This window comes from Artibeus jamaicensis, unplaced genomic scaffold, assembly GCF_021234435.1.
Source record: "Artibeus jamaicensis isolate MK-2021 breed Jamaican fruit bat unplaced genomic scaffold, CSHL_Jam_final contig_923, whole genome shotgun sequence".
NCBI lineage: Eukaryota > Metazoa > Chordata > Mammalia > Chiroptera > Phyllostomidae > Artibeus > Artibeus jamaicensis.
Genome location: NW_026522014.1, coordinates 1,492,201 through 1,519,126, shown reverse-complemented (window position 1 = coordinate 1,519,126; position 26,926 = coordinate 1,492,201). Strand labels below are relative to the sequence as shown.

The window sequence follows — 26,926 nt, the reverse complement described above, 5'->3', positions numbered from 1 at the left end:
GCCTCTCTGTTTTTGTTTTTTTTTAAATATATATGTAAAATGCATTAATTAGATCATTTCAACAGTTCTTAGCTCAAATTCTTTTGGTTTCACTAATTCCAGTATTTGTGATCAAGAAGCTAAGTATAGTTGCTTTAAATATACATCTTTTATCCCTTAAAAACTTAAAAATATGCCCCTTTATTCAGTAAATATGCTCTTAAATTTTTTCTCTTTAAAAGATTCTTATTTATTCTATAAATGTGTTCTTGTTTGTCCATTACAAAGAATTTTTAGATCAGGTTTGGAGTCACCCTAAATCTTCTTTAACTAAACATACAGTTGTTTCTTCAAATTACTAGTAAATACTGCTAGCAGCCACACTGCTAAAAAAAAAAAAACCACACACACACATTCTTTACCTGGAACTAAACAGGAGGAGGTAGAGAATATAGTTCAATCCCCAAGAAAGTACACTGCGGAACTGGGACAGAGGTGGTGAGTTTTAGTTTAGGAAATCCAAATTTATATTTGGCTATATTGTTGCCCTTTGTGAGAGGTGCAGGCCAGGAGTTATTTTCTCCTCTACCTAGTAAAAGAATGGTAATATTTTCCACTACCTATTAACATAAAAACAATATGGTATCATATTTAATGTGCTTTGGATTGTCCCTAGGTTTTAGTCCCAACTCTTTGTTCCTAAAAGTATGACCTTTAGCAAGTTACTCAAAGTCTCTAAGGATCTCTTTATATACAAGATGGGCTTAATAATAGTAACTTTCTTAAGATTAAAGAAGAAAATGCAAATAAATGCTTTGAGAGTGCCTGGCATATATAGTAAGCACTAAAAGTCATGTAAGCTCTTTACTAAATAGTTAAATCAGTCTTCTTTCCAATTCACATCAATAAAATGGTCTATCTGATTAAAAGTATAGCAAGGCGACCCATACCTCTTGGTATATTAAACTTGGTTATTATTTCCCAGCTGACACAAAGTTAATTTTATCAAAGGATAAAATTCTTTCTTAGTGTTTTGTAGTAAATAAGATTTTCCAAGTAAAAAACACTGAAGATAATTGAATTTTAGATTGAGACATCAAAATATTTAAATTATTATAACACTTTAATAATAACAGCCAACATTTATTATATTGGAAATATACTATTATAAACTAATTGGTATGAGGGTTGAGCAGGGAAATACTATCTCATCAAGGGACTGGGAATTGGGGCCTATATTTATAAGACTAGACAAGATATTTTACCCCTCTTGGTCTCTCTTCTCATCTTTAAAATGAGGATTTTTATTAGATCAGTGGTTCTCAAACCTTGGTATCAGAACCCATCCTCACTCTTAAAAATTACAAGATCCTAAAGGGCTTTAATCTATGTGAATTATATCTGATATTATCATATTAGAAAATATTTTAAGTATTTATTAATTTATTTAAAAACAACAATAGCCCTGGCTGGTGTGGCTCACTGGATTTGAGCACCAGCCTGCGAACCAAAGGGTTGCCGGTTTGATTCCCTGTCAGGGCACATGCCTGAGTCACTGGCCAGGTGCCCAGTAAGAGGCATGCCGGGGGCAGCCACACACTGATGTTTCCCTCCATCTCTTTCCCTCCTCTTCTCTCTGTCTAAAAATAAATAAGTAAACATTTAAAAAAATAAAATAAAAATAACAGTAAAGAGCTATTAACATACCACAATTTTATGAAATATACTTCCCAAAATTACATAAATTAATAAGAGTAGCATTGTTTTACATTCTTGCAAATCTCTTTATTCTCCAGCTAAATAGAAGATAGCTGGATTTTCCCATCTGATTCTACCTTTAATTTGTTGCAATAATATCATGTAGCTTCTATTACACTTAGGAGAAAATGAGACTGAAAGGGGCAAATAACATCTTACACTATCATTATGAAAATGTTTGACCTAGAGAACACCCTGAAAAGATTTTAGGGGACCTCTTGGGTTCCCAGATCACTCTTTGAAAACCGCTTAATTAAATCACCCTTAGGATTGCCCCAAGCTCTTAAAATTCTCATATGGTGACCATGTACCTAAAAACTTTTCTGTAATCCCCATTTTCCAAAACTATTTAAGTTGGCTTTCTCCCCATATAGGTAACTTTTGGGACACTCAGTAAATGTCTCACATCCCATGTTCTCTGACCTCTAAAATCATTGTCTTCTCTTTCTGATAGTACTTTTAGGCTTCACATCATTGCTAGCAGGTGTTTTAGAACTAGGGTGATTTTGCTGCTTACAGATTACTCCCTCGATTTCATTGGGGTCTTCACTATAACTTAGTTGTTTATCCTTTCTGTCTGATTCATCATATCAGCCTTTTAGTCCTCCCCTACAAGTGATTATAAACCTTTCTACTCTTAAGCTCCTGAACTCCCACTACTTTTCTTTCTTTACTCTTATCAGATAGTTTTATTCCTATTTTCAGAGAAAACTGAAGGATTCAAAATGTTCTCCATCCCTAATCAGTTTAGTTCCCATCTCTCTCCTCTATCATAGGGTATACAAGTAAAAATCCTTCTTGTTCCTCATTAAATTCACTTTCTCCTATTATGTACTTTCTTCTTGCCTTCCAACATATATGGCTATCTTCCTCCTTGAAAAGAACTTGCTGCCTCTTCTGGACACTAGCATGTTTCTTTCCTTCCTTTTACAGCCAGACTTCAAATGTCAGTGAGCTACTCTCACACTATTTATGTCCTTAGCTTTCTTAACCTTTTTCTGAGTTTTTAATCACTTTCCCTGGTCTACAGTATTGAATACTGTTAAATACTCCTTCATTCTAAGAACAAATTGGAGTTGAAAGGGCATAAGGGAGCCATAATGAAGGTCAGTATAAATGCAGGCTATTATCGTTACATCGTCTTTAAAATTACTAAAATGCTGGCCTCCATTCTGTTACGCAGGCATGTGTTCTGGTATGGAAATGGCTATACTAAAATACCAAAAACTGAATTTGAACTCTGACTAGTAACCATAAGGCCTTAGGCAAATTACTTAATTGGTTCAAGCTTCATTTTCTCATCTGATCAAGAAAAATACCTTTGCTTGCCTCATAAATTGCTGTGAAGATTAAGCAATTATATCAGAAAGTTGAAAATTTAAAGCATCATACAAAATGTATGTTTACATTACTTTTATTATAACTTATTGAATTGCTTCCCTAGTGGTTTTTTCCTGTCCTGAAAGTGTTTTTCAAGATGCATTTCATTATTCTAGGATGATCATCTTTCTCTAAATTTTCTCTCAGAAAGATTTTACTCATTCTCCTACTCTTAATAGTAATTCTTTTCGGTTGGAAGAATTTGTGTATCCTTTTTTTTATTATTGTTGTTCAAGCACAGTTCTAGTTGAATGTTTATTTCTTCCTTTTGTTCCAAATTGTTGATTTGAATCCTGGCCTTCTTCCATTCACTGTTGATTCCCTGTCTCTTTTTCTTTTTTTATTTATTTTTATTTTTATTTTTTAATGTGTTTTTTATTGATTATGCCATTACAGTTGTTCTATTCCCCCCTTCATTCCCCTGCACCCTACCCCCCCATCCCCACCATTACCCCCCTTTAGTTTATGACCATGTGTCTTAAGTTCTTTAGATTCTATATTTCCCATACTATTCTTGCCCCCCCATCTATTTTCTATCTATTGTCTATGCTACTTATTTTCTGTACCTTCTCTCCCCTTCTCCTCCTCCCACTCCCCTGTTGCTAACCCTCCTTGAGATCTTCATTTCTATGTTTCCACTCCTGATCTAGCTGTCCTTTTAGTTTGCTTTTGTTTTAGGTGTGATTGTTAATAACTGTGAATTTGCTGTCCTTTCACTGTTCATGTTTTTTTTTTTAACTTCTTTTTCTTAGGTAAGTCCCTTTAACATTTCATATAATAAGGGCTTGGTGATGATGAACTCCTTGAATTTGGTCTTATCTGAGAAGCACTTTATCTGTCCTTCCATTCTAAATGAAAGTTTTGCTGGATAGAGCAATCTTGGTTGTAGGTCTTTGGATTTCATGACTTGGAATACCTCTTTCCAGCCCCTTCTTGCCTATAAGGTCTCTTTTGAGAAATCAGCTGACAGTCTGATGGGAACTCCTTTGTAGGTGACTGTCCCCTTATCTCTTGCTGCTTCTTGGATTCTCTCCTTCATTTTAATCTTGGCTAATGTAATGATGATGTGCCTTGGTGTGTTTCTTCTTGGGTCCAACTTCTTTGGGACTCTCTGAGCTTCCTGGATTTCCTGGAAGTCTATTTCCTTTGCCAGATTGGGGAAATTCTCCTTTATTATTTGTTCAAATAAGTTTTCCACTGGTGGCTGTTCCTTTCCCCCTTCTGGTACCCCTATAATTCGGATGTTGGAACCTTTAAAGATATCCTGGAGGTTCCTAAGACTCTCCTCATTTTTTTGAATTCTTGCTTCTTCACTCTTTTCTGTTTGGCCATTATTTGCTTTCTTCTGGTTCACTCCATTGATTTGAGTCCCAGTTTCCTTTTCATTGCTATTGGTTTCCTGTGCAATTCCATTCATTTCAATTAGTTTCGCCTTCATATGTTTGTCTAATTTGTGGCTATAATCAACCAGTTCTGTGAGGATCCTGATCACCGGTGTTTTAAACTGTGTGTCTGAGAGTTTTGCTATTTCTTCATTGCTTAGATTTATAGGCTCTGGGGCTTTGAGATCTTCTTGAGCCATTTTTGGTCTGTTTGCACCCCATTAAGTATAAGGAGTGGAGCCTTGGACTCCCCGGTAGCTGGGTTGTGACGCTGTATGTGGGGGCGGGGTTAGAGTGGGGAAATGGCAGCGCCCTCTGCCGCTGCTTGCTGCTGGGTCTGCTGGCTCTCGTCCAATCGCTCACTCCCTCGCTTGTCTATCCACACACGAATGCGAGACCACAGTCAACCCGCAGCCCTGCTCCCTCGCTGTTTCCCCGCGGTCGCTGGGTTGCTCACTAGGTCCAACCCTGCGCCTGGATTCCGCGCGCCTGAGTCTGCCTGACCGAGTTTTCCTGTGCTACCCTGCTCTGCCAGCTGCTGGTTTCGCCCCTCTTACCGGTCAGGCTGAAGAATTTGTTATCAGACTTCCGAAAAGTTCAATTTTCTGTGTTCTGGCTGTGTTTTCTGTTGCTATTATTTAGTGTCTCTAAACTTGGTTGTGTGAGTAAGCATGGCGTCTCCACCTATGCCTCCATCTTGGCGGAAGTCTCTTTTTTCTTGATTTTATTTTGTGTAACCTTCATTTCTTCCTTTTTTTTTTTTCTTTTTTGCCATATTCAGTGAGTTCTTTGAGCATCCTTATCACCAGTGTTTCAAACTCTGCATCTTATAGGTTGGCTATCTCCACTTCGTTTAGTTCTTTTTCCTAGAGGTTTTTTCTAGTCTTTCATTTAGGCCATATTTCTTTGCCTCCTCAATTCAGCAGCCTTTCTGTGTATTAGGTAGAGCTGCTTTGATTCCCTGTCTTAGCAGCATGGCCTATGTAGCAGAGGCACCTGTAAATTGTGGGGGGGTGGGGCCTTAGGTAATTGCTAGGGCAGGGCAACCCACCTCATTGCTCCATGTCTCCACTTGTGGTGGGGTGGGTACCCAGAGAGGGGATACCACCACTCCCTGGCCACCAGAGGTCTGCCCAGCACTAGCCCATTTCTAGTCACTTTACCCACTTCCTGGGTGCAGTTGGCACCCCTCAAACTGCTGCCCTGGTGTTTACCTACATTTTAAGTCCACATGAGCCCTTTAAGTGTTGAAAATCCAGCAGTTTCTACTGCTGCCTTAACCCCCACTGGTTTTTAAAGCCAGAAGTAATACGGGTTTATCTTCCCAGTGCTGGAACCGTTGGCTATGTGGTCTGGCCTGGGGCTGAGATGACTTGCTCCCAGGGTATCCCTCCCACTTTTTATCCACCAGACATGAATGTGGGACTGTCCAGTCTGCCTCCACCACCAACAATGCTCGTCCACACCACATTGCCTCTCTCTCACCCATCTCCACAACTCTGCCCCTCCTACCCACCCATCTGGATGAATGTGGCTTCTTTAAATTCTTGGTTGTCGGACTGCCACTCAGCTTGATTTTCTGATGGTTTGGGGTGTTATTTGTTTTTGAGATCTAGTTGTAATTCTTTCTATGGTTGCATGAGGAGATGAAGTGTCTCAATCTACACCTCCATCTTGACATCTTGACTAGAAGTCAACATTTGTCAGTGTTCTAATTCCTTGCTCTCTGACTAGAAAAATCTTAGATTTCTTTGAGATGTCTTCTAAAAATTGTAGTTTGAAAACATTTGAGATGACTTTTTAAGGTATTTTTTCCTCTAGGCTTGGAAAAGTTGAGGCCACTCGCATATTGTTAGAAAAAGGAAAGTGCAATCCAAATCTTTTAAATGGACACCTTAGTTCTCCTCTTCACTTTGCTGCTGGAGGAGGACATGCTGAAATAGTACAGATTCTCTTAAACCATCCAGAAGTTGACAGGGTAAGTTATTTATTATTTTTAATGTTTAAGCAGTGAATAACAAGCAGTGAATGACACTAAAATGTTCAGTAGTATACTTGAGAGGTTAGCGAAAAAATAAAAGTTTCTCTATATAGATTAAGTATTATGTATAAACTTTGGTTCTGTAGATAAACATTTCTGTTGTGGTAAAATATACCTTGCATAAAATTTACCCTTTAAGCCTGTACACCTACCTTTTAGGTGTACAGTGAAGTGGCATTAAGTACATTCACATTACTACGCACACATCACCACTGTCCATCTCCAGAATGCACATAAAATTTAACCTCTTCTCATTTCATATTCTTTTTCCTCCAAAATATATTTAAGAGTGAAAAAGATTTTGTACACACTTTCTAGAATTTGTACTGAAAAGTATTTGTGAAGGGAAAAGTAGTAGTTTTAACAAAACCTTTGTTGTATTTATAGTCAGAACTTTTCAAAAACCATCACATTGATTAGTGCTTTAAGTATTTCATATTTGGAAATTCATGTTTATTTTAAGTATAGCATGTACTAAGTATGGTTAATATTTACTTACTACTTGAGAAAAGTATTATTTTAATCAGACTTTCATTGATTGCATGATCTTTTCCCTTAGATTGCCATATATTTGTAATGCCTCTTTTTTTCCCCCCATATTTCTAGCACATAACAGACCAACAAGGAAAATCCCCTTTAAATATTTGTGAAGAAAACAAACAAAATAATTGGGAAGAAACTGCAAAATTGTTGAAGGAAGCCATTACCAAACCAGTAAGAGTTATCTTCATAGTAGAGCCAAGCATCCTACTCAGGTTGCTAAGTAATTGAGGATCTGTGGCAAGAGTGGAAGGATGAAAGGCTGGATGGCTCTTTACTGCTTTTATAAAACCTCATGGTTAGACTTCATAAGTATTGAATTTGTTATCATCCATAACACTCGGACATTTTTTCTTGTATAGCAGAATGGAACTTGCATAAGTAAATCTTTTAATCACCTAAAATTAACCTAATTTCAAGTGTAATCTCTACTCGGTGTGCTAATTACAAATTGTAATCTATTCTTATAGGCGTATGTCTCTACTTGGGCCTTCTCAGCACTATTTTTTATTTGTAAATACATTAAACGTCATTCAGTAATTTAGTTTCAGAAAGTTAATTATCTTACAGATTCATTTTCCTCCTCAAGAAAGTGAATGGATTAAAATGGGAGAGTTCCTAGCTTTTTTGTTCTGCACCTTCAACCTGGCCTTTCCATCTAATAATGTTCAAAATAATTAATAGTGACATTATGGTAGAAAAGAATTGACAGAAAAAACTCAGTCATAAAAGTTATAATGATAATCAATTGAAAAGCGGCATGAAAACTTGCAAACCCGATAAAAGGATTCATACCAACAGATACAGAGTAAAACTTTGATACCAACATATATAACTCATATGTCTGAGCCTTTTCAGACATTCCCACCAACTACACCAGTGATTTTCAACCAGTGGATCATGGCTTACTATTGTACTCCAAGAATTTTTAAGACATGCAGTACCCGACTGACCTCTTTTCCCTTAGACTGTCAAATAAAAAAAAAGGACAATAGCCAACACATCAACAACTGTCGGTGTGAATGAATCAAAACTATACTACTTTTTTTTTTTGTCAGCTTGGCAAAAAATCAGTTTTTTGGCATGCCGCAGAATTTTAGTAATTAGTTTATGTGTGCTATAAGATGAAAAAGGTTGAAAAATCACTGAACTAAACAATAAGTCTTTGTTCAATATTTCGGTGAATTTAAGACCATGAAATGCTGGAAGTGATAAGGAATCTATGATCTCTGCTTGAAAATGTAATCTCACACACAGATGTTAAAACACTATTCCATGAATTTAAGACTAGGGCATGACAATAGATAAGTGGTATAATAAATGATATATAATATAGACATCCTTATGTTATAGTTCATTGCAATTTATGTTCTAATTGTATATGTAGTTAAAACACTTATGTTCCTTGGCATGCCAAGGAATTTTTATATTGGAATGTATAAATGCAGTTTATTTTCTAATTGTATATGTAGTTAAAACACTTCTGTACCTTGGCATGCCAAGGAATTTTTATATTGAAATGTATAAAATGAAAGGAAATAAGTGATTTTATCCAAAATGAACTGACCTGGAAGTTGTTAGGAGTTATCATTTACTTCTCATAACAACAAAAATGTATTGAGAATGTCATTGTTCTCTGGGATTTTCTGAACTGGAAATAAACTGCTTCAGAGTCCATTGCTCATAACTTCAGAGTCTTAAGACAAATTGTTGCCAGTACACATTTCTGCAGTATAGTTTGGGGCCCAGTAGACTCACAAGGTCCTTGAGTAACACCATTAGTTAACCAATATACATCCCCCATTTGATATTTGCTTTATACATAATGACTTTAAAGTATCCTCTCCAAAGCTTTTGAGGTTGAGCATTTTAAAAAGTCATTTACCTTAGTTTCCATGGAATAGCAAGAGGAAAACAGCTTAGAAAATATGAATAATGGAAGTAAACTTTTTAAAATATTGCCAGCAGATTCTTACTTGAAGCAGTTTTTCTGATATTTTCCATCTTAGACATCTATATTAGGCAGATAAAGTTGAAATTTAATTATTTTGTTGGACTGCATTGCACAGTTTGTAACCAGGTTGCATAATTTATTATCATTCTTTATTCCAGTATGAAAAAGTTCGAATATACAGAATGGATGGATCATACCGTTCTGTTGAACTGAAGCATGGAAATAATACCACAGTGCAGCAGATAATGGAAGGAATGCGTCTCTCCCAAGAAACACAGCAATATTTCACTATTTGGATCTGTTCAGAAAACCTTAGTAAGGAAGTTGTTATTTTGTTGTGTAAACCTCATTGGGGTTTTTTGTGGTTTTTTTTTAGAGTGGCTTGGTAAATTTCAGTATGGCATCAATTTATTACTGACTTTTAAATTCTGAAATGATACAATGCTCTTCTCTTTTATGTAAATTGTTAGTACTTAAACTCTTGAAGCAGATAAACCTCCGGGCCCACTCCCCACCCCCTAGATTCATTCCAGCAGTGTTTTAAGTGATAAAAAACAAAGCATTTCTTCTCCGGCAATGGAATTTGATTTGAATCCCATTAAACATGGTGCTTATCCAACTTCCTTTTATTTTCAGTGATCAAAATAATACAAAAATTTTTGTCTTTAATTATACTTCAGATCTTTTTATTTGAAATCAATCTAATATCACTATAGATTTGTCTCAAAGTATTATATATATATATATAAAGGATTTAATTAAGGTTGTGATTGATTATCTAATTGTTTGATTGTATTTTTTTAAACCAAATACTACTGATTATATCATAATTAAATAGGCTCTCATGGAATTAAGGATCTTAAATAGATTTAATAAACTTTATTTCCTTTAAGAATTATTCTCATAATTCTTATTTCTAAAGGACAACAGCAATTAACCTCACCCTAACTAGGATGGCTCAGCTGGCTGATTGTCTTGTAAAGTGAAAGGTTGCCAGTTCAATTCCCAATCAGAGCACATGCCTGGGTTGCAGCCCAGTCCCTGTTTGGGGCATGCAAGAGGCAATCAATCGATATTTCCCTCACACATCTGTATCTCTCTGTCTTGCTTTCTTTCTCCTTTTCCCTCTCTAAAAATAAATTAATTAATTAAGTTAAAGGCAATTAACCTCAAGTTGGGTAGAGATATTGTTAAAGTCAGTGTTGATTTAAATTTAGACTTTTAACTTGTGTGTATTTGGTAGTTATGTGCAAAGAGTTTAATATAAAGTTTCTATGCATTTATATAATTGATTTGTTTTTACATTATCATCTGTAAAGGACTGGTGTTTTTCAGGCCTTCAACTCAAACCTTATCACAAACCCTTGCAACATGTTCGGGACTGGCCAGAAATACTTGCCGAATTGACTAATTTGGATCCCCAAAGGGAAACACCACAGCTTTTCCTAAGAAGAGATGTGAGACTTCCTTTGGAAGTTGAAAAAAAGGTTCGCTTGAAAATCTTATTAACAGTCATTTCAATGTGCATAATTTACTGAGTTCCTATAGTAGGTACTAGAGGCAGAAATTGTACTCTTCCAGTAACAAGTAGGCTTCACTTTTATTTTTCTGTTCAATCCTCACACCCCTTTGGTAAGTGGTAGACTTTGAGTCAGACTGCTTTACAGAGCTCCTGGATGGTTAACCTGTTCTTACTTTCATTGTCTTAGAATACAAAGAAATAAGAGAATCCATCCTAAAGAGAATTATCAACCAGATGGAGACTGATTATACACTAAAATTTTTTTCAAAATAGGAAGTGTAGTATCAAAGATAAACTTAATAAAGGGCTAGTCAGTTGTGTAAATTTCAAAGGAACAAAGAAATACCTTGGTTTGAGGGAGAACAGAAAAGAACATTCTAAGTGGAGAAGATTATATTTGCAAAGGGTACATAAAAAATTATTCTCGACAGTCAGTAAGTAGCTGTTCTCAACTCAGGCAGAGAACTATGTAGGTACCAAAGTTAGGGAGTGCAATTCACATTTGGTAATAAAGATCTGTTCTAAACAAGTATGTTTGGATTTTAATTATACTGTAAATGTTAGAGGAGAGGTAATATAATGCCATTTGAAGGATGAATGGACAAGGAATAAACCTAAGGGAAATACTATAAGCTAAACTTGCTATAATAGTCTAAATACAATGGCAGCTATGAAAATGGGGGTAGGAGGGGAATCCAAGGTCTCGTAACTGTGAAAAAGTATACACTGCTTTCCAGATTCTTTTTCAAGGCAACATTAAACAAACAAGAGTAAGCAAATTTCAGCACAAGAAAATTTCAGTGACCACGTCCAAACTTGGTAAATTTGTTGTGCCTGACTGTTCATATTGTCCCTTTTAAGTAGATTTGATCCTGTTAGTCAGGTATGCTGAAGTTATGAAACTTTGTATGAAGTATACCAAAAACTAAGATCTTGATTATTCATTTAAAATATATTAGCATTACAAATATAGCCCTGGCTGGTGTAGCTCAGTAGATTGAGTGCAGGCTGTGAATCAAAGGGTCTCCAGTTTGTTTCCCAGTCTGGGACACATGCCTGGGTTGGCCAGTTCCCCAGTGGGGGCCACGTAAGAGGCAACCACACGTTGATGTTTCTCTCCCTCTCTTTCTTCCTCCCTTCCTCTCTCTCTAAAAAATAAATAAATAAATAAAATCTTTAGTATATATTAACATTACAAATAGAATGAAGGAAAAACACATAATCATCTCAATGGACACAGAAAATGAGAAATAGGCAGGAACTTCCTCAGTATGCTAAATGGCTTTTATGAAAAACAACTAACATCATACTCAGTGTTGAAAGATTGAAAGCATTCCTTTTCAGATCAAAAACAAGAAAAGGATGCCTATTTCCACCACTATTTAACATAGTACTAGAAGTTTTAGAGCAATTAGACCCTAAAAAAAGGAAAAGAAATAAAAGGCATCCACATAGGAAAGGAAAAACTGAAACTATTTCTACTCACAAATGACATGATCCTATATTGGAAATCCCAAAGAATCCACAAGAAAGCTATTAGAGTTAATAAATGGATTCAGTAAAGTTGTAGGCTACAAAAATCAGTTCTTTCTATATATCAGCAACAAACAGTCCAAAAAAGGAAATTTAAAAATCTATTTAAAAAGCATTAAAAGAATAAAATACCTAGGAACACATTTAATAAAAGAGGTGCAAAACTTCTACAATGCAAACTATAAAAACATTACTCAAAGAAAAGTAACTAGAAAGACATTCCACGTTCAAGGATAAGAGGATTTAATATCATTAAGATTATACTAGCAAAGTGATCTGCTGATACAAATGCAGTCCCTAACAAAATTCCAATGGCCTTTTTTGCAGAAATGGAAAAGGCAATCCTCAGGTTCATATGCAATTGTAAAAAGCCTTGAATAGCCAAGACAATCTTGAAAAAGAGTAAAGTTGGGGACTTATATTTTCCAGTTTTGAAATTTTAATACTAAACCATAAAGCCTTTAGAAGAAAACATATGGGTAAATCTTCATGATCTTAAATTTGGTGGTGGATTTTTAGATGTGATGACAAAAGCATGAATAACAAAAAACAGATGGATTAAACTTCATCAAAATTAAAAACATTATAAATCAAAAGACACTGTCAAGCAAGTGAAAAGACCCATAGGATGGGAGGAAATATTTGCAAATCACATCTAAAAAGGGTTTACTATACAGAACATATAAAGAATTCCTACAATTCAATGACAAAAGACAACCCCTCTTAAATTGGGCAAAGGACTTGAAAAACATTTTTCCAAGGAAAATATACAAATGAGAAATCAGTTTAAATCTACTAAAATGGCCATAATAATAAAAATTTATAAAGCAAAATGAAAAGTATTGGTAAGGGTGCAGATAAATTGGAACACTTGTACACTGCAGTGTGAAGTGGTGCAGCTGCTATGGAAAAGAGCTTGATGGTTTTTCAAAACACTGAACTGAATTACCGTATGATCCAGCAGTTTCACTCTAGGTATGCATCTGAAGAACTGAAAACAGATCAAACGGACACCAGTAAGCCAATGTGCATGGCAGCATTATTCACAATAGCCAACAAGGTAGAAACGGTGTTCATCAATAGATAAGTGGATAAACAAAATGTAGTATGTACATGCAATGAAATATTATTCAGCCATAAAGTGGAATAAAGTTCTTATATAGATATAACATTGATGAACACTGAAAACATTATGCTTAATGAAATAAGCCAGACACAAGAGGATAAATATTGTATGATCCTATTTATATTACATATCTAGAACTGGCAAGTTCAGAAAAAGTTCCTTAGTGGTTGCCACAAGTGAGTGGTGGGGGGAAAATAAGGAATTACTGCTTAATGGTTACAGATTTTGTCTGGGTGATGAAAAAGTTGTGAAAGTAGTGGCTGGTGATGGTTGCTCAACATTGTGACTGTAATAAATGCCAGTGAATTGTATGCTTAAAATGGAAAATTTTTTGTTACATGTATATTAACACAGTTTTTAAAAATGTATTAGATTCATGAAATTTATAAATAATCTAGCTATACTCAGTCCCACCTAAGAAATGTTAAGAGTTGACCGGTAGATGCCCTGGCTGGTAGATGTTGTGGCTCAGGGGATAGAACAGCAGCCTGCGAACAGAAAGGTTGCTGGTTCTATTTCCAGTCAGGGCATTTGCCTGACTTGCAGGCAAGTCCCCAGTTGGGGGGCAGGCCAAAAGCAACTGATTGCTGTGTCTCTGGCACACTGATATTTCTGCCCCTCTCTTTATCCTCCCTTCCCCTCTCTCTAAAAATAAATAAAATCTTTTTTAAAAAAGTTGGCTGGTACAGAAAAAGAGCAATAATGATAATATGTAGAATATAAATTGCATAGTTATGTTATAAATAATATAAAGTGGGCTCAAGTGAAAAAAAAAGAGAGGCTTAGTAAGTACAAAGGTAAATCAGAATACCATGATCATCTGGTAAAGTAGTTGTGTTGTTTCACCCATTATATAATTAAATTCCTGTTTGTACTATCCAAAAAACAGAAGAATGGCAGTTACTGGTGAGCATCATTCTTTTAAAATGAAAATAGCCTGATTTCATTTAAAAAGAACAATTGTTGACTAATACTTTCTGAAAATACAACTAGGAATTATAAATCAACTGAAACTCTTCAAATTCATAAAGTCAATTTTTATTGGAAAAATGTTTGTTTCAGTCTCTTTTTTCCAACATTTATTTTGAGACATTAAAAACTCATAGGAAAGTTGAAAAAGTAATAAAATTTATACCATATACCATTTATTAAATCACCAGTTGTTAATATTTTGCTACATTTACCTCATCTATTCTCTTTGTGAACTATTTAAAAGTGAGTTGCAGGCATTATGGCACTTCATCCATGCATATATCAACATGCATCTCCAGAGGACATGCCTATATAGTACAGTAACATTTATAACCTAATAAAATTAATGTTAGACCCATGCTTTGCATTTATCTCTTTAGTCTCTTGTAGTCTAAAACAATTTCTTCCATTTTTTTCATGAAATTCTGTTTTTTTTAATATTATGGATTAGTATAAGATATTATTTTAATTAGCATGACAAAAATAATCTTTACCATAAGGAATTTGGATCTTTGTGAGTTATACTTGGAAGTATTTTAAGTCTTCATCAGAAAATCTATAATTGATGATTATTTCCAAGTACAATTATCGTATATCCTGTAGGCTAGCATTTCTAAGTCTTTGTTAGTCTTACCAGATAGTGAAACTTTAAAGTTTTTAAAATATAAAAAAAAGCATATGTACTCCTTTAGTGTTATTTGAAAGTGTAAAGTATTTTTACTCAAATAAGGCATGTTTGTCTTAAAATAAACTTTTAAAAACTATACATACCCTTCTGGAAATTAACACACTTGTTTTCATTTCTTTTGAGGTTCACTACTATTTTATGTAGCATAGATAATAGAAAAATGTTTGAGGAATATAAAGAGTATAAACTTGTGCTAGAAGTTATCCATATCCATAAACTGATGAAAATTTTATTGAACTATAAATCAGAGGCTAGCAAATTATGGTCTGTTGTCATCATTGAGTCGCTACCTATTTTTGTATATCCTTTAAGCTATTAATGTTGGTCATGTCATGTGAACATTTCATGAAATTCAAATTTCAGTATTCATGTATAAAGTGTGACTAGAATACCATACCCATTTGTTGATATATTGTGCTTTTGTGCTAGCAGTAGCAGAGTTGAATAATTGCAAGAGATTGTAATCACAAAAGCTTCAAATATTCCTGTCGGGCTCTTAATAGAATAAATTTTTCAACCCCCTACCCTTAAGCAGTAACAGCTTATTTATGTACAAGTATGTAATATTTTTCTTTCCATATTAGATAATGACAAGATGTATATTTGTAACAGGAAATTGTAGCTAAATAACCAAATCATGTTTTTTTCTTTTAAGATTGAAGACCCACTGGCTATTCTTATTCTCTTTGATGAAGCCAGATATAATTTATTGAAGGGCTTTTATACAGCTCCTGATGCCAAACTAATAACATTGGCAAGTCTGTTGTTGCAAATAGTTTATGGAAATTATGAGAGTAAGAAACACAAGCAAGGTTTCCTAAAGTAAGTATTTCATATAATTGATGGTCTTGTGCTGTGCATAAGATTCAGTTTAACCAAGAAAATTGAGAAATAAATATTTATACATTAGTTTGGGATTAAATACAGTAGGCCCTCTGTATCCGTGGGTTCCACATTTGCAGATTCAACCAACCACAGATTGAGTCCACACATACAGAGAGCTGACTAAGGGACTGAGCATCCTTGGGAGTCCTGGAACCAGTCCCCCTCAGATTCCAAAGGTATACCATTTACCTTTAGTATAGAATGAGAAGAGAATACAAAGGATAGAATAAGAAGGGAAGGGGGAAAAAAACCTTTGGCAAAGTATTCTTGAAGTTATATTTTTTAAATATATTTCATTGATTATGCTATTTCAGTTGTCCCATTTTTTTCTCCCCTTTATTCCTCTCCACTCTGCACCCCCCTCCCACCAGCATTCCACCACCTTAGTTCATGTCCATGGGTCGTACATTTAAGCTCTTTAACTTCCCATTTCCTATACTATTCTTAACAGCCCCCGGTCTATTTTGTACCTACCATTTATGCGTCTTATTCCCTGTACACATTTAAATTTGTTTATTGTTGTTTTTAATTTTCCATATTTTGCAGTTATTGAAAGAAGAAACATTTCTCTAAATTGAGCAATGCTAAGCTTGTGGCTTTCGTTTAAAATTTTTTTAGAGCTCTGATATTTTGTAGCATAGTATTTTTTAGCTGAATAATCAAGTTACTTAAAGCCTTTTGTGTCTGAATAATTATATTACTTTAGCTACTAAAGATATCTCACTTAAAAGATGTTGGCATATTTGCTTACAGTGAAGAAAATCTAAAATCCATTGTACCTATTACCAAATTGAAAAGTAAGGCACCTCACTGGACAAACCGGATACTTCATGAATACAAGGTAAGCTGTTTAATAGAACTAAAAAGACCTTTTATAACATAGTTGAAATTTTGTTAGTATTATTAGTATGTTTTAAACATGGTACATAAAATATATAGTCCTGAAATTAAAAATTTCAATATCTTTTGGTTCACATGTCTGAAACTGGAAGATATTTTTATTTTTAATAATGTAGACTCTTTTTGTAAATACCTTCCTTATGCTGGATAATGACTAGTGATTTTTTTAAAAACATGAAATAATCTTTGTCCAGGGGGCATTTAAAAAACCTGATAGAATAGACCAAAAAAAATTTTTTTTGACAAAAAATTTTTTTAGGCCTTGATAATTGTTTCTCTCTCTCTCTTTTTTTTTTTTTAATATATGATCTCAAAATTTGCCCTTGGAATAATGTCCCACAATTTTATTCTTTGGGGGCAGCCTTAATTTTAGAAACTGTTTTGTTGACCTATTTGGATTATCAAAGCTATGTTCTCCTTTCATCTCTCTCTATTTTATTTTATTTGTTTTTAGAATCTCAGTACAAGTGAGGGTATCAGTAAAGAAATGCATCACCTTCAGCGCATGTTCTTACAGAATTGTTGGGAAATTCCGACATACGGAGCAGCATTTTTCACAGGACAGATATTTACAAAAGCAAGCCCCAGCAATCATAAAGTCATCCCTGTCTATGTAGGAGTGAATATAAAAGGACTTCATCTCCTCAACATGGAAACTAAGGTAGAGTTTCAGCCGTTTTGATCAGTCACATTGTATGTCTAAAGTAACAGTACCAACCTATGTGAAGTATCTAGAAATGGCATAGATTTAAGTCTGTTTATGGAAGTTTCATTTTTAATAACAAGGGATTGGTGGATGTGAAACTAAACTATTATCAGCAGGATTAACATTTCTACATTGAAAAACCATTTCAGTTATAGGCCATTTCTACATTGAGATACCTTGTGGCCATACAAAAGACTAAAGAATATATTTATTTTTTACGATTTTATTTATTTTATTTGTTAGATGGAGAGGGAGGGAGAGAAACACTTATGTGTGGTTGCCTCTTATACACCCCCTACTGGGGATCTAGCCTGCAACCCAGGCATGTGTGCTGACTGGGAATAAAACCTACAACCCTGTGGTTCAGAGGCTGGCACTCAGTCCACTGAGCCACACCAGCCAAGGCAAGGCCAAAGAATGTTTTTGTGTAGAATAATCTTCGACATATATTTAGTGAAAAAGCAAGGTGCTGAACCTTATGTAATATGCCACCCTTTGTGTAAAAATGAGTGAAGTGGGTATTTATCCAAACAAAACCAAAACACCAACTTAGAGATGTATACACCACCATGTTCAATTAAGCATTACTTACAATAGCCAAGATATGGAAACAGCCTAAGTGTCCAATTATGGATGAGTGATAAAGAAAATGTGATGCACATACACACACAATGAAATATTATTCAGCCATTAAAAATGAAATCTTGCTCATAGGAACAACATGGGTGTACCTTGAGGACATTTTGTTAAGCGACATAGGTTAGACTATGAAAGATAAATAACATGATCTCACGTATGTGTAGAATATTAGGGGGGAAAACAGGCTCGTAGATGCAGAAAACAGATTGGTGGTTGCTAGTAGGGGAGGTGGTTTGCGGGTAGACAAAATGGGCCAAACGTTACTAACTTATGATTGTAAAATAAGTAAGTCATGGGGGTACAATGTACAACATTGTGACTATAGTTTATAATACCGTACTGCATATTTGAAAGTTGCTAAGAGGGTACACCTTAAAAGTCATCACAAGAAAAAACAGTTTTCAACTGTATGATGACAGATGTTAATTAGACTTACTGTGGTGATCATTTTGCAGTATGTACAAACTTCATATCATTATGTTGTTCCCCTGAAATTAATATATGTCCATTATAGCTCAATTTTCCAAAAACTATATTTACATAAATATATATTACTTGTGAAGCATAAAAAACTCTCTTGAAGCCTTTAGAAAAGGGAACCAGGTAACTGGGAACAAGAGTAGGAGGGAGACTTTTCCATCTAAGACATTAACTATGATTATATTACATACTTTAAAAATCAATTAGATTTAAATGAAAAATATACATATTTGAAAAAGAAAAATGTACTATCTGACACAGAAGCTTCCTCTCAAAATTAGAATTAGTTGCAAAAATTTTGGGGGGGGCAGGATGAAGTGTTGGAGGGATTAGAAATATCCATTGGAATATATCATCTTGTTGCTGTTTTGTGCTCCTTTTTCCAAAGTCACTACAATGTAAAATGTGGGGTCATCAGTTATTTTCAGCACATTTAATACATTTCATAGGATAATCAGCTTTCTAGTTTGTATAGGAAACTAATAAAAATCAAATATATTTTGTTCATCTAGATTTTTTGACAATAGACCTGGCCGGGTTTATTAAAATTTATTTTTCAGCCCTGGCCGAGTAGCTCAGTTGGTTAGAGCATCATCCCATGCACTGAGGTTGCAGGTTCGATCTCCAGGCAGGGCACATACAAGAACCAACGAACAAGTGCACGACGGTAACCTCTCTCTCTCTCTCCCCCCCTCCTTCTCTTCCTCCTCCTCTTTCTCCTCCTCTTCCTTCTCCTCCTCCTTTTCCCCTCCTCTTCCCCTCCTCCTCCTCTCTGTCTCTAAAATTCAATAAACAAAAATTTTTAAGAAACTTATTTTTCAGTTAGAATCAACATACAGTATTATATTAGTTTCAGGTGTGCAACATAGTGATTAACCATTTAATTACTTTACAAAGTAGTGAACCCTATAATTCTCAATACCTCTGACACCATCTACAGTTACTACAATATTATTGACTATATTCTCTATGCTGTACTTTACATCCCTGTGACTGTTTTTATATCTGGCAATTTGTACTTCTTAATCCATTCTACCTCTTCAACCACCATTCCAATGACCTTCCTATCTGGCAACCATCAGTGTGCTCTCTGTGTCTGTGAGTTTGTTCCTGTTTTGTTTATTTTGTTGTTCAGACTCTACAAGCAAGTGAAGCCATGTGATGTTTGTCTTTCTTTGTCTAATCTATTTCACTTAGCATAAATTTTTAAGTCTCTGATGTCAGCTAATTTTGGGGTCATTTGCTTATTATTTTCTATTTATGTTGTTAAAATAAAGGAGAAATTCCCCTCACCATTTCAAGAAATTTTTCAGAGAATTTTATAGCAATTTCTGCAAATCCTTCTTCATTGAACTGGATGGTATTGCTGTGGGTATAATGCTGAGCCTTTTTTCTATATTGTATTTTATATTTGACTTTTAGTATTCAAATGATGCTTCAGCAATATCTTTTACTATTTCATATTATGAATAATATTATCTTGTCCTCTGAGCCACTTTTAAATTTATAGCACCTCTGAAAGCTCTCTATGATTACGTTTTCTAATGATCATAGCTGGGAGAAATCAGCTTAACCTCAGTTGTCTTAGCAACATCTACTAGGACTGAATTGGACAAGTTTACTTAAATAAACAGCTTTATCTGTAAAAAATACTTTCATTTGCATTTAAAACTCCACATGGGATACAATAGCTTCAAAGATTGTTTCCCAGGAACAGCCAGCCATAGAATACACTGTGGGCTTTTTTTTAATGTCAGTTATTTCTACCTTCTCAACAGTGTGGTAATTATAAGGGGAAGAAGGTGAGTAGAAGTGGTAGAGAGGGTGGGGGGATTAATGATGATGGAAAAAAATAAAATAACATACCAAAAAAAATTTAACTACAGGAAAAAATTATTTCTACCTTTTAAATTTTGTTTCTTTTTGAAATAATGAAAGTTGCCCAGTCAGATAATACAGCTCAGCCAATTTCATATGTTCATCGGAGACTTGTCTGTCCTACTTACGTAAAATGTAGACACTAGTGAATAAAGACACTGTGTTGTGATTCAGTGTTTTACTGTAGTGAAAGCATTGCCGTCACTGACGGAACTGTACTTGATGTATCTGTAACCTTAATGGTACCACTGCCACACCCTGGCAGCAGATTGCCTTTTGCTGATGTCAGTTTTTTAACATAATACCCCTCTGAGATAAAAGTGCTTATTTAAATACCCATACAATGTCATTCTTTGTCAACATCATGATTTCTCCTGTCTGTCCCGGCCAGCTATGTGGTACTCCTGACTTCTGTGGTTTGCCCTTTTTTGCTCTCAACTATCCCTGCCATGTCCCTTGTTCTGTTTCATTTCCCTCACTAAGCACCTTGCCCTTTTTAGGTTTTACCTACTCATGAGAACTACTTTTTCCTTCTGAAGCAGATCTCTCAACACCATAATGCAGACTCTGGCTCTTCAGCCCCATTCAGCTGTTTTTATTATTCTGGATCAAGAATTCCTTTTCCCCTGTACATTGTCTTTTAACAACAAAAGCTTTATTTTTAATGTATGGTCTCAGTAATTTTGTTGATAATTTGACTTCCATGTAATTGAGTTGGTATACGACAGATATACAGTATTGTTTTCTTCTATTATAGTGTTTTGAGGCTATATTAATGGCTATTTCTTGCCTCCTAATTAAACAAATGTCAAGTGACTGATCTTCCAAAGATAGGCAGTTTAACATAATATGATATCATTACTCTATATTTCAGTGTGCACCTTGGTAAATAGCTGTTTTAGCATATTCTATCAATAAAGTTATATTGTACACTATAAATGTAAATAGCTATTTTTAAGCAAGAATGTTACTAGTGTCCCATTATATATGATAGACAAGTAAATTAATAACACTGTGTTTTATATATACAGCCTCACTTTTAAAATGCACTGAACTACTACCTTTTTAGAATAGCTTATTATTTACAATCAATAAGTTAACTGTCATAGAAATCTCATGTTTCTAAACATACATATTTTAAAGGGTGGCATGAACACTTTGTCTATACAAACAGTATATGTTTAGGGCAAGGAAATACAAGTTACTGCTAGAAGAGAATTATTTTTAAATAATCCAAAAAATATATTGAATACCTCCCTACATATATCATTATGTTAGGAAGGTATAGGAGTAGGTTGCTCTAATATTATGGGGGTTTTTAATTTAAAAAGCAACATTTTAATTGTATTTGTATGACCTATGCTACATAGGTCATACAAATACATGCATAGGTCATACAAATACATCTATGCTATATAGTATAGTGTTTACATGTGTAACTGCTATTACATAATAGTGTTTATTGCCTCAAATTTATGTCTTATTTATTTATTTGATCTATAATACTGTGTTTTTTAAATAGTTCTATTGAATTTATGAAAGGTATATTTTTCAGTATGTTTATTTTTGCAATAAATATATTGGGGTACTTATTGTTACTGAGATGAAATTGCCTGAGTCAACATGTTACCTCTATTACATAAACTTCAAATCTGAAGGTCATGTGAATATTCAAAAGGCACTGAATAAAGTAAAAGGAATTGTTTTAACATGCAGAGAGTAAATACTTGTAGTACATTTAATCTTCTTGAAAGTCCCTGACATAGTGGGCATATTTTGTATTCCTCAGCTTTAACTGAGATATAACTGACATGTAACATTGTGTAAGTTAAAGGCATACATGTAGATTTGGTACACGAACATACTGCAAAATGATTACCACCATAGCATTAGCTCACACCTGCATCACATCATATAATTACCATTTCTGTTTGTGTTGAGAACATTTAGGGTCAGTTAGCAACTTTCAAGCATATAGACTTTCAAGTATAAAGACTTTATTTATAGTACAGTATCATTTAATATAGTCACCATGCTGCACATTAGGTCCCCAGAACTTTTTCATCTTTTAACTGAAAGTTTGTATTCTGATACCAACATCCCTCAGATTTTACCCATTTGCCAGCCCTTTGTAACCACCATTTTACTCTCTGTTTCTATGAGTTTCACTTTTTTAGATCCCACATACAAGTGATACCATACAGTATTTGTCTTTCTCTGTTTGACTTATTTCAGTTAATGCAATGTCCTCAAGGTCCATCTCTATGGTCGCAAATGATAGGATTTCCTTATTTCTCATGGCTGAATAATACTCAGGTGTGTGTAATATATACACATACATATCACAGAATGGGCATCTTTAAAAATTTTTGTCAATCTGACAAAAAGGATGTCATTGCCTTAGGTGGTATCCTGAGATCTGCCATATAGGCAGCACTGCATTGTAGGCTGTATGAAGTGAGTGTGGTGCTTTCTTTGAATAAGTTTTATTCTAACAATAGATCGCACTATATAAGTATAGATGGTAAGAGAAGATTGGTGTTTCTAACACATATTTAAATACAACAATTTTTATGTTGTAGGCTTTACTCATCAGTCTTAAGTATGGCTGTTTCATGTGGCAGTTGGGAGATGCTGATACATGTTTTCAGATCCATAGCATGGAAAATAAAATGAGTTTCATAGTACACACAAAACAGGTGAGCACCTATTAATTATTCTGGACTTCTAATAAAGAACTACTATATTAGTAAAATTATTTTTTATAAAATGACAACCCATCTTACTTCAAGGAGAACTGCTACTATGACATGAAATTAAAATATTTAAGACCCAGGGGAAAAAGCAGGCCTTTCCCAAGCAAACAAAGTCCGGCCAGTATTGCCTTTCTCTCAAAGTGTCAGGCGTTCCTCCCTGTTCTTGCCCAGGATCCTGTCTAAGCCACTAGTTACGTGCAGCTTGTTGTTTCCTAAATCCCTTCAAAAGCCTGAGGAAATACTCTGTTCTGGACAAGCTGCCTCCTAATAAGAAAGGTCCTCTTCAAATAGCTAGAGAGCTGCCCACTGTCAGGTATGCTGTTCACTCATCGGACATGTTTCATATTTATTGTCAACATGTTTGACTTTGTAGGCTGGCCTCGTGGTGAAACTGCTAATGAAGCTGAATGGACAGCTGACGCCTCCCGAAAGGAATTCCTGAGAGGAAAGCAGCTGATGCTTCGGCCGCCACGTTTTGTGATACGGACTTTTTTTCCATGAAAGATTTCTTAAACTATCACTTTTAACAAGGCACTTAGTCTCTTGTAATATATGTGTATGCAGTTACATTGTACAGAATCTGTACTTACGTTTGGTGTGTAATATACCAATTACTTTTATATGATATCCTCATAAGCTATTCTAATTTTTCAAAGAAATGAACACAAAAAGTGTAGATTGATAGTCTATATAATGTTAGACAAAATTGTAAACTTTATAAAAAGTTATTTTTGGTAAATGGTAAAGAATTTAGAGTGGAATGTGATGAAATTAAAAAACATAGCTTTGCTATAACTTTGTGTGTCATTTCAAAACATACCTGAAACTCAATATGCTTTTAATAAAGATGTGTATTTTCTACTTAAGCCATAATTAACACATTTAAACATTTTCTGTAATCTATGAACATTTCTCAGCATGTTTTTTAAAGACTTGGTTAAAATGGATCCAGGAAGTTTTATAATTCCTTTTTTTTACTTTATTTTTATTGTTGACACTGTTACAGATGTCTCCATTCCCATCCTCACCCTCCACCCTCCCCTCTGGCCGTCAGCACACCGTCGTCTGTGTCTGTGGGTGACGCATGTACGTTCTTTGGCTGACCCCCTCCCCTTCTTTCATCCAGGACCCTCCCCTCCCTCTCGCCTCTGACATTTGTCAGTCTGCTCCGTGAATTCCTGCCTCTGTTTTGTTAGTCAGTTTATTCTGTTTATTAGATTCTATATGTAAGTGAAATCATATTTGAACCCCCTGCATCATAATTACCTAGGTACCTCCTTAAAAGTGAGAATTTCAGAGACTCTAAATGAATTCATTACTCTTAGGGCCTGGGAATCTTTTCTTAATTTTGGTTTTTGGTTGAAATAATTCCAGACCCAAATATGAATTTGGGTTATTAAAGTTAAAGAAAATTACACAAAAGTGCCTGGGATACAAGCACATACGTACACAGATTAAATGACAGTCTCTAGATATTCATAGTTGCATTTATTAAGCACATGTATTTTTATGGGTTGGCTTAATAATAATCACCAAATATTCAGTTGCTTCATTTATGGAGTACTGATGTCATAGATGAGGAACAAACTTGATTAAAATGCTATTTAATAAGCTTAGAAACTAGTTTTTCCAGGCTAATAGACTGATGTGTTCTAAATTCAGAGATACCTAATCATATTTAAAGTTATCCTGCAGATTGCAGGATTTATATATGTCATCATCTACTCTTCACATTAACTTCTGCTTATTTTTAATGGTGTTCTGAGCCTTATTAAAATTAACGTTCTATAGTTAAGTAAGTTTGATGATTTAATGCTGTGCTAAGCACTTTTAAAATTTTGTTTATTCTTAGAGAAAGGGAGGGAAAAAGAGGAGAGAAACATCAGTGCAAGAGAGAAACATCAATCAATTACCTCTTGTACACTCCTACTGGAGACAAAAACCACAACCCAGGCATGTGCCCTGAGCAGGAATTGAACCAGGAACCTTTTGCCTTGCAGGACAGTGCTCAGGCAACTGAGCCACAGTGGTCCAGGTGGTGCTAATCACTTGATTCTACATAGACAATTCCTTGATTCAATTTCTTCCATTCCAATGGTCTGACCTGTTAACAAAATCCCCGTTGATTCACAAATATAGAACTTCAGCCTCAACCTCACCTCTGAACTCTAGATCTGAGTTTCTAATTTCCTGCTAAATGGCCTACACAAGGAACTTCAGTTTCATCACAGCTGGAAACAATTGTTTCATTTGCTTACTTCATTCTATCTCTACATTTGTATCCTCTGATTGGTTAATGGCATTATGAAATCGCATCCAGTAGTTGAGCCTAGAAATTTTGTAGTAGTCTTCAACTTTGCCCTTGTTAATAACCCTGTATCACAGGTGGCAAACACAAGGCCTGAGGGCCAAATTTGGCCTTTCACCCTGTTTTATTCTGCCCAGCACCTCATTTCCACACAGCAGCAGTGCCAAGCTCTCGCTTAACAGTTAAGCAGTACATTTATACAGCCCTAAAATTACATTGGGCCCTTTAAAGGCAACCTCGAGGCTGATGTGGCCCCTGGTGAAAATGAGTTTGACACCCCTGCCCTACATGTTCCATTTATTGAGTTCTGTCCAGTGTCTTGTCCTTTCTCATTCCCTTCCTCCCTATTTGCCAGCCACCCTAGTTCAAGTCCTGACCGTCTACTCTAGGTTCATTGTAGCTTCGTCCCCTGACTCAGGCCCTACACCCTGCCCACCTCTCCGTCACACTGGTGCCAAGCTAACCTTTCTCAGAGATCTAATTATTTCATCCCCTTTGAAAACCCCCTATGAATACGAATTAAACTCCGATTTCTTACTGAATTCAGAGGCCTTAATACTCTCACACACCTGCCTATCTAGATTAATGTCTAACCACTTCACCCACATTTACCTTATGCGCCTTCCTACCCAGTGTTTTCTAATCCTGGCTCTGCAGGCACATGGGGAGTTTGAATTCTTTATGACTTAATAATTTTAGGGTGGAGCCAAAGCATTATTTTAGAATATCCCATGGGATTTGGATGTATATCCTAGAGTTTAGAATTGCTGTAATAATTGGTTTTAATGAGGAGTTAGCTGACTGCTTTTTCTTTCATAGAGTATAGTGAGGGTGCAATGATACGACATTAAACAAACCCTTGCTCCGTAGAATACAATGTACCCTCTTGGAGTTTTACAGTTTCCGTTCCCTGTAGAGAAGGGAACACTATTAGAGTAGCATGACTATGAAAGGCTTAGAAATATATAGCATTAAAAAGTCAATTTGAAAAAATTGAGTTGAGGAAAAAAAAGATTCATCACCTGTCAGACCATAACAAACCAAAATTAAGAGGGAAATGCAAACAGTTTTTAATGAGTGCCATACACTCATTCATACAATAGAATTCTACTCAGCAAAAACAACAAAATAAGCTACTGATGAACAATATGTATAAATTTTAAATGCAAATTACAAATAGAAATACCATGTGATCCAGCTATTTCCATTTCTGGGTATCTGAAGGAAAAAAAGTTATATGAGCCCTTATATTTATTGCAGCATTATTTACAATAGCCAAGACATAGAAGAAATTAAGTGTCCAACAATAGATGAATGAATAAAAAAATGTGACAAAATTGTAAAAAGATTAGATATGAGTTCTCATCACAAGAAAAAATGGTTACTATGATGACAGATGTTAACTATATTTTGTGGTGATCACTTTGCAATATATACAAATATCAAATCAATATTTTGTATACCAAAAACTAATCTAATGTTTATTTTTTTTAAGATTT

General features: G+C 34.9%; 1 protein-coding gene across 4 annotated transcripts in view; it reads left to right on the top strand.

The window, feature by feature from the left end:
• The window catches only part of KRIT1 (KRIT1 ankyrin repeat containing), a 38,103-nt gene extending 14,189 nt beyond the window's left edge, over positions 1-23,914 (top strand). For all 4 annotated transcript variants that reach the window (XM_053655108.1, XM_053655109.1, XM_053655107.1 and 1 more), the window contains exons 9-17: positions 6,321-6,477; positions 7,147-7,254; positions 9,193-9,349; positions 10,370-10,521; positions 15,531-15,697; positions 16,514-16,601; positions 17,115-17,321; positions 22,946-23,062; positions 23,493-23,914. In XM_053655108.1, coding sequence (XP_053511083.1) covers positions 6,321-6,477; positions 7,147-7,254; positions 9,193-9,349; positions 10,370-10,521; positions 15,531-15,697; positions 16,514-16,601; positions 17,115-17,321; positions 22,946-23,062; positions 23,493-23,561 — 1,222 coding nt within the window. In that variant the 3' untranslated portion in view covers positions 23,562-23,914. The remainder of the gene's footprint in view (positions 1-6,320; positions 6,478-7,146; positions 7,255-9,192; positions 9,350-10,369; positions 10,522-15,530; positions 15,698-16,513; positions 16,602-17,114; positions 17,322-22,945; positions 23,063-23,492) is intronic.
• The last annotated feature ends 3,012 nt before the right edge of the window (positions 23,915-26,926 follow it).